The sequence below is a fragment of the Pinus tabuliformis genome, chromosome 8 (assembly GCF_031772625.1).
Source record: "Pinus tabuliformis cultivar Carrire ecotype Pingquan chromosome 8, CPIR1, whole genome shotgun sequence".
Classification (NCBI taxonomy): Eukaryota; Viridiplantae; Streptophyta; class Pinopsida; order Pinales; family Pinaceae; genus Pinus; species Pinus tabuliformis.
In genome coordinates this window covers 1951595004-1951612612 of record NC_142294.1, presented here as the reverse complement: position 1 = coordinate 1951612612, position 17609 = coordinate 1951595004, and the positions used below count along the sequence as shown (strand labels likewise).

General features: G+C 36.3%; 1 protein-coding gene across 2 annotated transcripts in view; it reads left to right on the top strand.

Annotated features, from left to right (window-relative positions):
* LOC149244273 (preprotein translocase subunit SCY1, chloroplastic-like) overlaps positions 1-17609 on the top strand; it is a 225824-nt gene that overhangs the window by 149514 nt on the left and 58701 nt on the right. The window contains exons 4-5 of one of the 2 annotated variants that reach the window (XM_089374782.1): positions 3077-3380; positions 3467-3552. In XM_089374782.1, coding sequence (XP_089230908.1) covers positions 3077-3380; positions 3467-3552 — 390 coding nt within the window. Of the gene's footprint in view, positions 1-3076; positions 3381-3462; positions 3553-17609 lie in introns of both variants that reach the window. The other variant, XM_089374781.1, reaches the window with a different exon arrangement.

The following is a 17609-nucleotide window of genomic DNA, read 5'->3' as shown; positions in this document are numbered from 1 at the left end:
ATTGAAAGAACCCTCAATAAGGGTTTGTCCAACAAAATGAATTTGATAAACCTAATCACCAACAAAGAAGAAGATAAGGGCTAGTGCCCTAGCCTTCCCTTCCACATGACTTGTAGCCTCTCAATGGATCAACCCAAGAAGCTTTGCGTGTCTTGGTGTACTCGCAAATATCTTTTAAAGCACGATTTCTGTAAAAAATAAAAGGAAGAAGAATAGAAATATCAACCCACAAAATGTTTGCAAATGAAATGAAAGTTCTTAATATGGCATAATGATCTCATAGTTCAACAACAACCATAATGGGAGGAGAGACTAGCCTTCTATAGTTTTCTCATAAAAGCTAGTTGAAAAACCTCTCCCAAAGAAAATAATTATTCGACTTATCATTGACAACTCGACGACTAAGTCACTTCTTGAAAAAATATTTGTTTGCATTGCAATTTGCCCACAAGATGGAGTTGATATGCATGAATGAGAGAAAGCAGCTAGTGATGAGGGTTGATTTGATTTGGTGAGCAATGATTTCCTTGCATGAGGGTTCACTTCACCTTCAAATGGCTAGTTTGCATCCATAGGAGGTATGGTGCCCCTCCACCCCCTCAAATCTGCTCCTGAAGCGTGCTCTGAGTGGGAGCGTATTGGGAGTGACCCCAGGAGTGCGCTCCCTAAAAAAGATTTTGCTCCCTAGAAATTCAGGAGCGATAGAGGGAGCTGTTGAAGATTGAGAACTATAATTTTTGAGTTGGGTAGCCTAATATTCAAGCCTATGGCCATATGTAATTCATGTTAATGTTAAATTCTTAAAGTAAAAGTGACACTCTCCTTTATCTTTGATTCTCATCCTTTTACTAAGTTTTTAACATTACCATGAAATGACTTAGGATGCTTGAGAGTGGTTCCGACCTCATTGGATTTCATATGGAGAAAGTAGAATTTTAGATCTCACTAAAAATCTAGCAGACTTATCAGTTTTTCAGGATTTCAAGATTGAGGGGATTGCAATGTTTCCATTGGATTTTGTCATGTACAAGGGTATGGAACTCGTATTTAATCAAGAACAACAAGTCCTCTATGTACCTTGATTGTTAGTGACTTTGGTTGTCGAACTCCTCTATCATGACCCTACTAAAATTGTACCCATCACTCAAACAAAATCTTGACTTGACATGCTATGTTTTTTCTCTCTTATGTTAATGCTTAAAGGGTGATATTAATGACAAAGATCCCAAGATAGGCAACGATTTTGATGATATGTAGGTATTTGTTGTAGCATGATTTTTTTGATTGCTAGAAGCCATCTAGAGCCTATTTTTTGATGCATTTTCGGTTTAGAAATGGATTGCACTCGATGCTATTTTGGTTATGTGCACGCTTACATGCTATATAAATGAGAACTTGTAATTTGTGGACCTGTGGTTGATGAAGATTATAACTATTGATGAATGATGTTATATGTTTTAATCCATGTTTTTATGTTTTTTTATCACTAATTCATCATTTTACATGCTTTTGTTGACATATATGCATCAAAATATATATTATATAAAAATCGCTCCCAAAATCGCTCTCGACTCGGTAGCTTTGAAAATGTTGCTCCCCGCTTCCACTCCTGCTCCCAAGCAGTCTTGGTCCAACGTTCCACTTGATTAACCCTAACCACCTCAACATTCACTTTGGAGGAGGAAATGACTACTTGAGGGGTTTGACTTGCTTTTGGTAACTAGATCTCTAACGTCCTCCACCTTTTTGACTTGAAGATTCAACGTTCCTTGACTTTTTTGATCATCTTCAACATCTACTTGACTACTAACAGCTAGTTTTGACTTTCCACTGGCGAGTTTCCATACACACGTGTGGCTTGGATGGGATGTCAACTTGCATGGATGCGTGATTGGCTAGATCTTCAATGCCTTTGCTGATTTGAAGAATTTGACACATGGGTTTTGTCTGCAAGAAAAAATTACATACCTTTTGATGTAGAATTTGTCTCTGCATATCAAGTATGGAACCTAATTTGCCATTTTTGACCTTGTGTGTCAGTTTGCATGTGTTTTGATTAGCTCCAAAAACTGCCTTATAGATAAAACGCCCTACCAGCTTTGTCCAATGTTTTGCTTGAGGTAGTTAGGCCATGTCACAAGGATTCCAATGAGCTATCACTTGCTCAATTTGGACCTGGGACGTTACCTCTAGGCGCACTTGATTCTTGCCAAGTGAGAATTGGAAATGAGGTTAACTCTTAGGTATGCCTTGCTTGATTGATGGATGTTGGCATTTGGGTTTTGTTTGGAGCATGCTTTACATCATGTTTGATGTAATGTTTGTCCATGCATGTCAAGGAATGACCTGCTTTTTGGCCATGACCTAGTCTGATGATTTCTCAATGCAGTTTGTTTGCAAGATCTATGATTTTATGCCTCAAGTCATTTTGAATACAGATGGATGGCTCTTTGCATGTTAACAATAGGCAAGTAAGAAAGCCTTTCAGTCATCAACCTTCCTGGCTGAGTTCTGCCCTCTAATCCTAAGTATTCTAGGAAATTAGGAATATCTTTCTGCAATCAAAATGGCTTTCATTGTAGGCTAATAAAATGTACAATTCAAATTAGAGGCATAACTCTACTATTTTGTGGTGAGCTCAAATTGATTGGTATTCCTTCTTGTCCCATTTCTTTCAGTAAACCAGTCAAGAAGATAGCCCCAAATCCTTTAAAATTTTCATATTTTTATCTGAATTTTAGAAATCAATAGTTTGCCAAATTTTATCTGACACTGTTACAAACAAGACGAGCAATCAATTGTGACTTGTCTCTATGCTACAACTCTTTTTGTGTTTTGTTGTTAAATGGATGGATCATCTTATTATTTTGGTTATCTTCGATTTCCTGTATACATGCTGGCTAGAGAGGTCAAAGAATGATTTCTAGGATATAACTTCACATGAATGCTATTTTTTCCTATTTTTGGTCAAGTCTTTGAACTGAATATGCTATGCTGGTTATCGATATATTCAGCTATAACATTATTACTAGGAACTCATTTTATTTTATCAATTTATGTCAATTTTTAATGGCAGGCAATAGGGCAAGTACTCTACATTCGCCCTTATGTAAATGACTTCAATACAGAATGGGTGCTTTCATCAGTCACATTGCTGACTCTGGGTGCAATTGTTACAACGTATATAGGCGAAAAGATTTCTGAATTGAAGCTTGGAAATGGGACCTCCCTCTTAATCTTTACAAGCATTCTTTCATACTTACCATCATCATTTGGAAGAACAGTGGCACAGGCACTTGAAGATGGGAATTATATTGGTCTTGCTGCTGTTATCCTTTCTTTCTTCTTGCTCGTGCTGGGTATAGTCTATGTTCAGGCAAGTTTTTGTATTGTCACATTCTTAAGTTTATGATTTGAGGTTACTAGTTGTAGTACAATATCAAATAAAATGTTAGCTTGCAGGAAGCTGAGAGAAAACTTCCAATCAACTATGCCTCGAGGTATACTGTTAAAAGTGGAGGGCTTCAGAAATCTGCCTATCTACCTTTCAAGGTTAGTGGCTAAATAAAACCTTGGTGATTATCTGCTCTCAGATTTTCCGATATTTTTTGTTGTTTCACATCTATGTTTACAATTGTTAAACATTTTTCTGTTATGTTTTCTAAAGAAAGGAAATTCATATTAGCTTTATTGGTCTGATTCTTATTCTTCTATTTTAATTTAAGTATTTTCTTTTGAGTTTAGAAAGTGTGAGAAAATAGAAATAAAACTATGTAGTTCAGGTCTGAAAGCTTTTTCAGAGAAGAAAACACTATGGACATGAAGTTTATGAAGAAGAGTCAGTTGCACAGTCTATTAAACTACATAAAAGCAATACAAAACATTACATATATTTAAACAAGTGATGGACCACCCACTCAGTGGCTCATAATTGCAGTTGCATGGTATCCCCATTTATTTAACTCAATTGCATTCATTGAGGAATTGCATTACTGTGAGTTAAAAAGTATAAAATCTACATCTGCATTACACCATGACAACAAAATGTCATAATGTTCAGTAAATTAAACATTATTTCCAACAACCCCCCTCATAATGTTCAATTTATTATCTTGAACTCCAAGAAGTTCTATAAATCTCTTGATCTTTTCCTTGATCAATGCTTTAGTACATATATCTACAAGTTGGTCTTCTGTTGAAAAATACACCAATTCCACTGTCTTGTTTTACTTTTCCTCCTGTTAGCTCTCGGACACTCCTTCGAGGAAAAGTCTAGCCTCATCAAACGGAAATGCCTAAGGCAACTATCAAGTGAAGCAACACTGTCACCGGAAAGGTTCACTCCTCACTTTAGAATTGGATATACAAGGGAGGAATCCCTTTGGCTAATCCTAGGATCTGTCGTTAAGGTAGGTGGTGATCTAAGAACCTAGGATTAACTAACCCACTTTCAACCCATTTAAGCAACCCACTTGAATGTTGACAATGCTAGACCAAGTTCACCTGATTTGGATTAATGGGGTAGTTTTGGAAGCAATGGTAGAGAACTCTCAGGAAAGGGAAGGTGGTAAGATTGGAGATTATGCTTGGTTCTAATGCAAATTTAATGTGAGGTGATCAATGCCCAAATTAAATTTATTTGAAACTTAATGTGGTAAGTGTGTATCCAATTATTAGCTTAAATACAAGCAGACATATATAACATAACTAGGAATGAATTGCTCAAAGTTTCAACATAAAATGAATACCACAATGAGATTTGCAATTATGTGTATATACCATGAGAGAAAAAATAAATTGGATGAACTATGAACATGTAAATGTAAATCTCTTCAATGTATCGTAACATGTATTCAAGATCCATTTAAGAATTTGCAGCAATTTAAAATGTGATATTATTAACCATGAACAATGTTTAAGTAAATCTAATCATTATGATTTAGAATGCTGGCTGAACTAAGAAAAATCTAAGTGTGTAACAGCAATAAAAATCACAGATTTACATGTGTTAAGTATGAACATTTATCATTAGATTTGTCTTTTAAAACAACAGAATGTTCCCCGTTGGTTTTGGAATACATCAATTAAATTTAACTTAAAATGTTCAATTGTGCTCCATATTATGTGTATAAATGTTTGTTTTTATGTCCATAAATTGCACACCTTAAAAATATTAAATTCGACACGTTAATCTGCAATTAAATCATCAGGACTATAAATGATATACTGTTGTAATAAATTGGCAGGAGTGAAAGGTAGCCATTTAATGACATATTATTCACCATGAGCATTAAAATTGCACTTTATCATTGAAATATGTGTGAAATTTATTAAATTTTATTTGCTATTTTGACTAGTACAAGAAAAAAGAATTCAATTCCTAGTTAATTTTAAGAGACCAACAACATTATTTGGGCAAACTGTAACAACCATTCCATCAGATACCATCCACTTAAACATATTTCTAATTTTTAATTAATTATATTTGCAGAAATGTGAGTTTTAACTAGTTATATTTCGCAACTCTATTTTCAGCAAATTTATACCTGAGAGAAGGGGAGGACCGATTTCAGCCTCATCCTCCTTGTCGGTGTCGTAAATGGGAGCACAATCAAATTGAGGACCAACAACTTCCCATTTCTCTTTTTTAATATAGAACTAATCTCCAATGTCGTCTTCTAAGGGGAAAATAAGGTTCTCAAAAGGAGAGTCATCAGGAGTAATATCCTCAAGAAAGGTAAGGTTAGTTTGAACTTCATCCTTCCCAACGCATGTGTTCTTAAAATCATCCTTTTCGCCATGTGGACCCGAGGAGGACTCATCTTCTTGCTCATTTCTTAAATTCTCAATGTCTTGATGATGGTCAATGAAGGCTTCCTCTTGGATGCTTAATGTGGGGCATACTTGAAAATGTCTAAGAAATCCATCAATGAACTCAATAGATGAGATGCTCTTAGGTTCATGATCATACAACCATGAGTTATGACCACTGAGAGATCCCATGAACAACAACATAAGGACATCTTGGTGAACAACCTCCTCTCTTGAAGCATGTGCATTAAATCTTTCTACGTGGTCAATTGCGAAGAGTGGATCACCATTCTTCCCGTGACATGATTAGGGTGACGAGGGGTGCTAGCAATGTCCAAAGCAGGAAATTTATCAAAGGACAACCTATTTGAGATATACATGAAAAATATGTAGGAGTCACCAGGGTGAATTTAAAGATGCCTAGAAAAATGCTTGCTTCACCCTACAAACATCGACATTAAAGTTCAATGAAGAACTAGGACTTCGTTCTTCCAATGGAATTGTGAATAATGTTATGTCAATATGTCGTATGGGGAACAAAACACATGTTTTGTGTCCTTGACGATGGTGCCAAATGTCATTGCTCAAATTAGCAGGGGTCCTAAAGGGGATCCTTGAAGGGCTACTATTAGGCTAAGGGCAACAATTGAGCAATAGCCCATGGTCACCTCGGCTAAGGCTCCCTATTCTTTACGAAATTTTATCGATGGGAGGAGACCCGTTATGATAAGGATCACGAAATGGATGGACCAATGATAGGGTGAGGGGTGATCCTAGAAGCCTATTCACAAGAGAGGCTCAAATATATGGCTCGCTTGTCTTGGAAGACAAGATGGAAGGCTCTCAAGGAAGGGCTTGGGGAGAATTTCAAGGGTTAGGTTTTGAGTATGTGCCTTATAAAGGAGATCCTTAAGCCCTAGAATTCTTGTGGAAACTTGGGTCCTAGGTGATCTTTGAAGAATTAACCTTGATAGTGCATGGGACCACACGGGACCAAGTGGACCCGAGGTTAGGTCAAGGGGATGGGATTTGGTAACCAATGATATGCTTAACTTAGTTAGGGAGGGGAAAGGATCAAGGAATGAATTTTCAATAAAAGGCAATGGAAGGATCCCAGTGAGATTTATAGCCTAAGGGAAACCAAGGGCAATAACTGGTCTTCGAGCTAGGGATTGCGATATCTCAAGATCCCACTGTTGGAATCTCATAAAATTTGTAGGGCTTCTTGAGGACACACTAGCACAGTTGTTGACCAAAAATCGAAATATTTTGATGGCTAGATCGTGATATAATTGATGCCCTAGGTGACCTAGAGGACTAGACCTAGAGAAGAGGAAAGGGGAGAAGGAGAATAGGTTTAAGGTGATCACCTTTGTGTGGAGCAATGCCTAATCCTTTGGGGAGATTGGGGTCAGGTAGAATTATGACTATGGACCTTTGAATATAGGTCAAGGAGGCCTCAAAGACAACTTTGCTTGGCACTAGGGTAGCAACAAAAGCAACTTCAAAGACTTTATACTTTGTTTTGCAAGGTAAATGGCTTGTCAAGATGAATTTTAGTAATGAAACATCCCTAGGAACATTTGTTCATTATACATGGCCCATACATGAAGCATTCACTATCCAAAAACAAAATTTCCACAACTTTGCATAAGAGATACGACAAATAAGCCCTAGTATAGCGAAATCCCAGCAACAATTTATGTGACAAAATTAGAAAGAAAGAATAGCATTAAAATGTACTTACATGTATAAGAATATATCCAGCAATCCAAAAAACTTGCCATCAAGAAGCTCCAAGACATATGAAAATTATCCTGACATCAAAATTCATTCCATGCTCCAAAAATTCGTCCTTCAAGAAGGATAGAGAAAATCTCTAATGAGATACTAGTTCCAAATCCAAGTGATGATGCAAGAATGAATCCTCATCACTTCTACTTATACACTTATAATGAGCTTGATTTAGCTACTTGGGCCTACATTAGCTACTAAAATAAAAAAAATGTGCAAAATAACTGACTTTTGGTGACAAACCCACCAAACTAGCTCATAAACAAAAGAGTAAGCCTCTTAAGAGGTCGAATGGTCAATAATACATGTCGTTGGGCCTTCTAAGAAGTCGGATGAAGTCCATAAGTGCCACAATGATGAATAGGACTCCCAAAAGTAGTGGACAAGTGGTTGGCTCCTTGATCTTCAAATAATAAACCTGTGGTGCTCCCAATTGGTGTGAGGGCACACAAGTAACCTCATGGGTCTACAAGTAGGTCGAAGATGCTTGTAGACCATCCGTAAGAGCCCAAATGTTGGTATAAGTGATGCCACATCAACATACAGGTCCTGGGTGATCTACCAAGTGGATGGTACAACTGTGGGGCCGATTGGGCATGGTGAACTAGGTGCATCTTCCTCGTCCAATAAGTGAATCTCGAGTAATCTATGAACATCTCTGGGGATCCATAGAGTGCTGTCTACTACTGTGGAGGCCCATGGCTCTCAACATACACCCTACATTTGCCAATGTAGCCCTCTGGAGGGTTACCGTATAGGGAGACCAAACCCAATATGGAGACCATGTGCAATCCTACATAAGATCCAATGCGTCCCCTAGCCTTCCAGTACAACAAGTTATTTAAGGAAATCGAGTCAAAGAGCCTACAAACCATGGACAACAGGTGGGCACTTCATAATGGCATGCCCTTCCATAATGGGCTTTGGCATGTGCTAATGTCTCCAAGCTCCATATCGGGTTAACCGAGTATCCTATTAGGTGAATTCTACTTTTAAAGGGGATAGTATGTCCAAGGTACATCCTTCAAAGGGTGGTGGCATGTGATAAAGAAATGAGTGGAGTAGGGAATGAAAGGGGCATCCCTGGGCCACGTGCTGGAATACAAGGGTAGCTAATAAAAGGGAAGCCCACACTTGTGTATATAATGCAAGGAGGGAGCAATCGTGATGTATGAGGTGCCCCAACCTTGATTTTCCACCCTTCTTTATATGCCTTTTGCCTTTTATAATTTTTCTTTAATTAACTGCTTGGGGCTGACGCGATAAGAGCATGATGTGTAAGGTATAACAGTGGATACCCCCTTCAAGGTAGGGTAGTTCATTGCTTTCAAGGGGTTGGGACAATCATGGGTTCCTGAATGATAAAGGAGGCTCATTTAGGGCCTATAGTGTTGATTTCTGGTAGCATCAGATGTGCTCTATTATTTTTCCACCCTTTTTTATATGCCTTTTGCCTTTTATGATTTTTCTTTAGTTAACTGCCTGGGGCTCAAGCGATAAGAGCATGATGTGTAAGGTATAGCAGTGAATACCCCCTTTAAGGTAGGGTGGTTCATTGCTTTCAAGGGGTTGGGACAATCATGGGTTCCTGAATGATAAAGGAGGCTCATTTAGGGCCTATAGTGTTGATTTCTGGTAGCATCAGATGTGCTCTAAGCCTAAAAATTTGCAGGGAGGCTACGAAACATGTATTCCAGAACACCCAGAAATCGTTTTGGGAAATTTCACCCAGACACACTTTTATTAAAATAATTAATTATTTTTAATGGATGCCTAAGTCTAAACTTAGGAAATTAAAATAATTAAAGGGTATTAATAAAATTGGGTGTGAATTTTCTAGAAAAAGACGAAGATCAAGTCAATATGATCTGAGCCATTGATTAGAATTTAATCTGGGCCGTTGATTACTCAATGAGAAGATTATAAGAAAGACTTTGATGGGCATTTGAAAGACACATCGAGTGAGATCAAGAGATTGATTTCTCAAGAGACAAGTGTAGCATTTGCTGGAGAAGTCATTGAGGAGATTTCTTGTAGTGAGGGGCAGGGATAGTTTTCCGGTTGGAGAGTTTCCTGATCCGGGGATACATTGCAAAGAAGGTAGAGAGAGATCCAAAAGAGGTAGCGCAGTACCACGCAGAGCTTCAGAGGGAGTCCAAGATTCAGCTGGGAAGTCGCGTTCCAGAGCCAAAAGCCAGGGTGTGAGATCGGAGGGCCAAAGGAATGAAGTTCCAGACAACAGAAGATCCGTGGAAGAGGTGATGCAGACCCCAGAGATGCTGACGCAGATCTGCGTAGGCTGACGTAGAGGCTGCATAGAGCTAGCGTGGGGCCAACCATCTAGGGCCTAGATTAGTGTCGGTTCTCTAGTGATAGTGTGAGGTATTTCTCACCAATTTCTCTGCCAATTAGATTTTCTGTATCGGATAGCCAGAAAGGCATCCAAAATTTGTATTCAGAAACTATTGCATAATAATACAAACCCTTAGCTGCTGCACTAGTTTTCCCTGTGAAAATTCTATCACTGCAGTGACTGATTTACTTTTCCTACTTATTCCACCATAAGTTATTCATGAAATCATTTCAATAAACATCAAAATAAATACTGCTGCAAATATCACACCGTAATACAAAAACAAACATATGCACAAGAATCAACACATTGACACAAATATTTTGGACTAATGTCCCCGGAAAAACCCAATGTGGGAAAATTGGTGCAACAAGGGAGGATTTTATTATTCAGCAGTTTTCTAGGACAACAGGGTGCCAAACTGGCCTACCCATAGATAGACAAATTCTCCAGCACTTCTTCTGAACCCAACGTCAGCCCCACTAACCTCTGCGTGGCCTGAAACCCTCTGTGTCAGCCTGTTGAGACTCTGCACAACCTCTCTGGCCTTCTGCGTCACTCCTGTAGCCTCTATGTGGATGACACAGGCTTGTTGGCTCTGCACAGTCTCTGTTGCCTCTGCGTGGCTCCCTCTGGCCTTGCATCTGCCTTTTCTGCCTCTGCACTAATCTCCCGTCTCTTTGTTCTGTACTTGCTGCCTCCTGACTGCTCACCAGACCACTGGTTCAATTTCTCAGCTAAACCCGCTCCATAAATTGAATTGATTGGTCTCCCTTAGTGTGTTCTCCAAGTGACCCTCAAGCCTCCTCTTATACTTTTTTTGTTGACAAATCAACAACCGAGATTAAGTCCCTAATCAATGGCTAAGATCAAATCTGGCTTGATCCATGACTTTTGGACCATTCTAACATAGTTTTATATTAATTCACATTAATATTTTATTTTCCCTAAGTTTAGACTTAGGGATTACATTAAAAATATTAATTATTTTAATCTTTGAGGTTTCTGCGAGTCACATGTTTGTGTAGGTTTTCTTCCGGATCCATCGCATTCAATTTCTTTTTAGATCGACGTTTCGAACCAGCAACAGTAGTTCATGTTCAGGATGTGAAAGAATTAATTGAAAGACTGGTCTTATTTATCAAATATATATAGAGATGCTTAGCTGACAGATCTTTAAATTATTTTTAATTGTTCTATTTAATTGTATTATTGTTAATTTTATTAGTATTAATTATTTCATGTTTTAATTCTATCTATTTTAATTATATTTTCTTTAATTAATTTAATTATATTTGTTCTTAAATTAATTGTTTCTTTTAATTATTTTGATTTTAATTGATTTATTAATTAAAATTAAAATACATATTCATGTTTATTTATTAATTAATTAAAATTTAATATGTACATATACATATTAGTTTATTAATTAAAATTAAAATACACATATATGGGTTATACTTATATTTATTTATTTATTTATTTTAATTGATTATTAATTTTAATTGTTATGATCCTATTTGTTTATGTTTTAAGTTTAATATGTCTCAGTTGTCTTATTCTAATGACTTATTATTTTAATTTCAATTAATTTATAAATTAAAATTAAAATACATATCCCTATTCTAGTTAATTAATTCTTTATTTGATTCAAATTATTTTAATTTTAATTAATTTCTTAATTAAAATTAAAATACATGTCCATGTTTATTTATTAATTAACCCTTAAGTTATTATGTTTGATGAATTATTATTTAATTATTTTAATCCTAATTAATTTATTGATTAAAATTATTATAATTCTATTTAATTTATTAATTAAAATTAAAATACATATCCATGTTAATTTATTAATTAAAATTAAATGATGATGATGATGATGGTTAACGTCCGCTGAGACCAAATAATGATCTATCGGACCTAAAAAGACAAATTATTTATTTTGATTTAAGATTTTATTCCTATGCTCAAAAAGCTTGGAGAGAAGCCTCCCGAGTTCACTATAATTTTGGCATTGTAAAAGGCTAGGAAGGTCAGTATTGTAACAAAGGTTGTGAAATTGAGATCTAATGTGGTTGTATGCAGGGCACTCTAAGAGGAAGTGGTTTTCATCCTCGATGCTTCTATTCTCACAAATATGGCAGATCCTTTCCATCCATGGCGTTTTAGGAACTGCCCAGCGGCCAGTTTCACTATGGAGCTCATGAGAATTCGTTCTAATCTTTGCTATATTAATTTTCTTCTTTGAGCTAGTTAGAATAGAGAGATACTTTTGATCTTCAAGGGTGGGGTTGATGACCTTCTTATAATAACTTAATTTTCTTTTAGACGCTAAATCTTTCTCGCACCACAATTTTTCTTTGAACTTAGAAGTAACAATATCTTTAATGTTATTTATGTTTTGCAAAGCATCATTCTCATTGATCTCCCAATAGTTTAGCCAGGCCCTTGTGTCCTTATGCCATCCTCGGTTAAGCCTTAGGTGGTTTTGGCTGGAATTTAAAGCTAGCTTAGGAAGTCTATGATTGTCTATGTTATTGAACTTGTGCTTGTACAACAGAAACCTGAGCATAGCTAGGCTCTCAATAGGAGAAAGACCTGCTTCTATAAGGAGAATATGTCTATGTACATATACATATTTATTTATTAATTAAAATTAAATATATATATGTATTTTAGTTAATTTATTAATTAAAATTAAAATTAAAATACATATGTAAGGGTTATATTTATATTTATTTCATTATATTTATTTATTTTATTTAATTATTAATTTTAATTGTTATGATTCTACTTGTCTATGTTTTGATTTTTAATTTGTTTTAGGAGGTGATGTCCTATTCTATTTGTGTTAATTTTAATTGTTATGATTCTACTTGTTTATGTTTTAATTTTTAATTTGTTTTAGGAGGTGATGTCCTATTCTAATTGTGTTAATTAACCCTTTGGACAAGAAGAAACACAATTAGAATAGAACATCACCTCCTAAAACAAATTAAAAATTAAAACATAAACAAGTAGAATCATAATAATTAATAATTAATAATTAATTAAAATAATAAAATAAATAAATATAATGAAATAAATATAAATATAACCGTTACATATGTATTTTAATTTTAATTTTAATTAATAAATTAACTAAAATACATATACATATTTAATTTTAATTAATAAATAAATATGTATATGTACATAGACATATTTAATTTTAATTAATAAATTAACATGGATATGTATTTTAATTTTAATTAATAAATTAATTAGAATTATAATAATTTTAATCAATAAATTAACCAGGATTAAAATAATTAAATAATAATTCATCGAACATAATAACTTAAGGGTTAATTAATAAATAAACATGGACATGTATTTAAATTTTAATTAAGAAATTAATTAAACTTAAAATAATTTGAATCAACTAAAGAATTGATTAACTAGAATAAGGATATGTATTTTAATTTTAATTTATAAATTAATTGAAATTAAAATAATTAAAATAATTAAAATAATAATTCATTAGAATAAGACAACGCATCTTGAGACATATTAAAATTAAAACATAAACAAATAGGATCATAACAATTAAAATTAATAAACAATTAAAATTAATAATAAATTAAAATAATAAAATAAATAAATACAAGTATAACCCATATATATGTATTTTGATTTTAATTAATAAATTAATTAAATACATATACATATTTAATTTTAATTAATAAACTAATATGTATATGTACATATACATATTAAATTTTAATTAATTAATAAATAAACATGAATATGTATTTTAATTTTAATTAATAAATTAATTAAAATTAAAATAATTAAAAGAAACAATTAATTTAGAAACAAATATAATTAAATTAATTAAAGCAAATATAATTAAAATAGATAGAATTAAAACATGAAATAATTAATATTAATAAAATTAACAATAATACAATTAAATAGAACAATTAAAAATAATTTAAAGATTTGTCGGCTAAGCATCTCTTGCATCTCTATATATATTTGACAAATAAGACCAGTGTTTCAATTAATTCTTTCACATCCTAAAGATGAACCACCGTCGCTGGTTCGAAACGTCGATCTAAAAAGAAATTGAATGCGATGGAGCCGGAAGAAAATCTACACAAATTATTTTAATATCTCCCAAATTGTTTAGAATCTGCCCAAACCCTTTCTGGGTATTGGAGATCTCATGTGCCTTAGCCTCTCCACCAAGTTTCGTGGCTAGAGCACATCCGATGCTATCCCAAATCAACATTCCCGCATTGAGTTTTTTCGGGGACGTTTTCCAAAAACAACGGTGTCAATTGTCTGTGTGGTTGTTTCTTCTTGCTCAGTGCTTGTTTCCGCATATAATTTAATTAGTGAAGGTTGCAGTTGTATTTTCTTTGATATTTACAGTGTAACACAATAAATAACTTGCATGAATTAACAAGTAGGAGAAGTAATATTAGTTTGTTGCAGTAGGGATTTGGGTCTCCAAATTTTCACATGGTATTAGAGCGTAGGTGAAGCAAGAGAGCAGACCGGAAGAGCCCAACGTTGAAGAGGAGGAGGGAGATCGAAGTGCTGCGTAGGCAGCAGATCGAATCCCCAGAGGGATTGTGCAGTCCAGGCCAGGAGGGCAAGATTGTCAAGGAAAATCTCTCTCTGAGTGAGTTGATAGAGAGGTAAGATTTCTAGTTCATGATTTGTCAGTGGCAGAGGGAGCAACAGATTCAAAGCAGAGTAGTCTTTAGGTGGGACGCAGTTTCCTACAGCGTTTGATGGGTCAGAAAAGTGTCAGAAGAAGGAAGAAGACACTTTTTGAGGGAATTTCTTCCTTAGTGAATTCTGAGCCAAGGAATTCTATTTCTCAGTTGCTGAGCAGCAATAGCGAGGAGCAAATCTACTAACTCCAGCAGGGAGTGCGTAGGCCAGCCTAGTAGCTGCGCAAAGGAGAGAGGGAGCAGTTCGACTTTTGTTGGCAAAGATGGCAGCTAATGGGTTGAGAGATCAAGATCAATTGGATGGAGCATCCAACTATGTGATCTAGAAGGCTAGGATCTCCTACCTTCTAGATGAGCATGATCTCAAAGCCTATGTTGATAGTGTGGTAGTTGTACCCGCCAATGCAGATCCACTCAAGAAGTACAAGGCTGAGATGGTGAAAGCCAAGCGGTTGATCCTCGACGGAGTGAGGGATCACGTTGTATGTCACATTGTTGGCAAAGGGACAACCAAAGAGATGTGGGATGCCTTGGCTACATTGTATCAAGGATCTTCCGAGTAGCGGAAGATGTACTTGGAGGAGAAAATGAGATCCACGAGGATGGAGAAGGGGGAATGCATTGATTCGTTCCTATCAAAGCTTCAGGATGTTTGAGACCAGTTGGCAGCTGTAGGATCAGCGCCTCAGCGTACAGAGATGGTGAGGTTAGCCCTGAATTCAGTATCAGAAGAATGGTAAGTATTTGTCCAGAGTATCCTGGGGAGAGAGAAATTGCCAGATTGGGAAGGGATGTGGGCCGCTCTTCAATAAGAAGAGATGAGGCAAGAATGTTGATTTGGTGTAGCATCGGATGTGCTCTAGCCACGAAAATTGGTGGAGAGGCTAAGGCACATGAGATTTCCAATACCCAGAAAGGGTTTGGGTAGATTCTAAGCAGTTTGGGAGATATTAAAATAATTAATATTTTAATGGAGTCCCTAAGTCTAAACTTAGGGAAAGAAAATATTAATGTGAATTAATATAAAACTGTGTTAGAATGGTCCAAAAGTCATGGATCAAGCCAGTTCTAATCTTAGCCATTGATTAGAGACTTAATCTCGGCTGTTGATGTGTCAACGAGAAAAGTATAAGAGGAGGCTTGAGGGTCACTTGGAGAACACACTGAGGGAGACCAGTCAGTTCAATTTCTGGAGCGGGTTTAGCTGAGAAATTGAACCAGTGGTATGGTGAGCATTCAAGAGGCAGCAAATATGGAGCAGAGAGGCGGGATCAACGACTGAAGATCAGCGCTGAGGCAGAAGAGGCAGATGCAGGGATTTTCAGGTAGACGCAGAGGCAACAGAACACTGCACAGTCACTAGCTGGGCCTGCGTGGGTGACATAGAGAGACCCAGGGCTGATGCAGTCAAGCAGGGGCTGACATAGAGGGTTGGAGAGCCACGCAGAGGTCAGCCGGGCTGACGTTGGGATATGGAGAAGTGCTGGAGAATTATTTCTCTTTATGGATAAGCGAGTTTGGTGCCTTGTTGTACTGAAGAATTGCTGAATAATAAAAACCTCCCTTGCTGCACCGGTTTTCCCGCATTGGGTTTTTCCGAGGATTGTAAATAACTGTGTCAATGAGTTGAGTCTTGTGCATATGTTTGTTTCTGTATTGCGGTGTGATATCTGCAACAGTATTTATTTTAATGTTTATTGAAGTAATTTCATGAATAACTTATTATGGAATAAGTAGGAGAAATAGATCAGTTGCTGCAGTGATACAATTTTCACAGAGACTTAGTCAAGTGTAAACTTGATGGTAACAGCAGCAGTGGGATGAAGCCAAAGGAGGAGGAGGAGAATGCAACCCTTGCATCAAAGGGGCAACAGGAGGAGTAGAGGCACAAGAAGGACATCTCTAAGATCAAATGTTTTCGGTGTGGTGAATTTGGTCACTACGCTACGCAGTGTACTCTCAAGGAGAGGAACAAGGACGAGAAACATGATCCGCAGGCTGCAACCACAAGGATCGAGGAGAAGTTTTCCATGATTGCCCAGATACCTCCAGGGGAGAGGTGCGGTGATCTAGTACCGTAGTTCGAAAAAACTGCAGATGGGCACGATCTTTGAGGAATCCACCTCTTGGATCAATACCTTGCTACGGGAGCCCATATCAGAAGTAGCAGGATGGACCAGCGTCAATTGGTGCCGAGGAATGCCGAAGTTGTAGTGGCTAGGATTGCCAGAGACTGAGCAGCGTAGGGCAGCAGTGCAGTTGGCAGTTGGTATGCTGATGTGGCATCACTTACACCATCATCTAAGCCCTTGCAGATGGTCTACATGCATCTTCGATCTATTTGGAGACCCATGAGGTTACTTGTGTGCCCCCACACCCATTGGGAGCACCACAGGTTTCTTATGTGGAGAACAAGGGGCCAACCCCTTGTCCATTACTTTTGGGAGTCCTATTCATCATTATGGCTCTTATGGACTTCATAAAGCTTCTTAGATGGCCCAACAGCATGTATTATTGATCATTCGAACTCTTGAGAGACTTATTCTTATGTTTATAAGCTAGTTTGGTGTTATGTCACCAAAAATTAGTTATTTGCACATTATTTTATCCTAGGGGCTAATGTAGGCCTAAATAACTAAATCGAACTCCTTAGAGGTGTATAAATACAAGTGATGAGAGTTCATTTATCATCATCACTTGGTTTTGACTTGTATCTCTTTAGAGATTTTCGCTATTCCTTCTTGGTGGATGAAATTTTGGAGCATGGAATGAATTTTGATGTTTGGATTATCTATTCTTGTCTTGGAGCTTCTTGATTGGCAATTTGTTGATGGTTGGATATATTCTCTTACATGTAAGTACAAATTTAATGTTATTCTTTCTTTTACTTTGTCACATGCATTGATAATGGGATTTTTGCTATA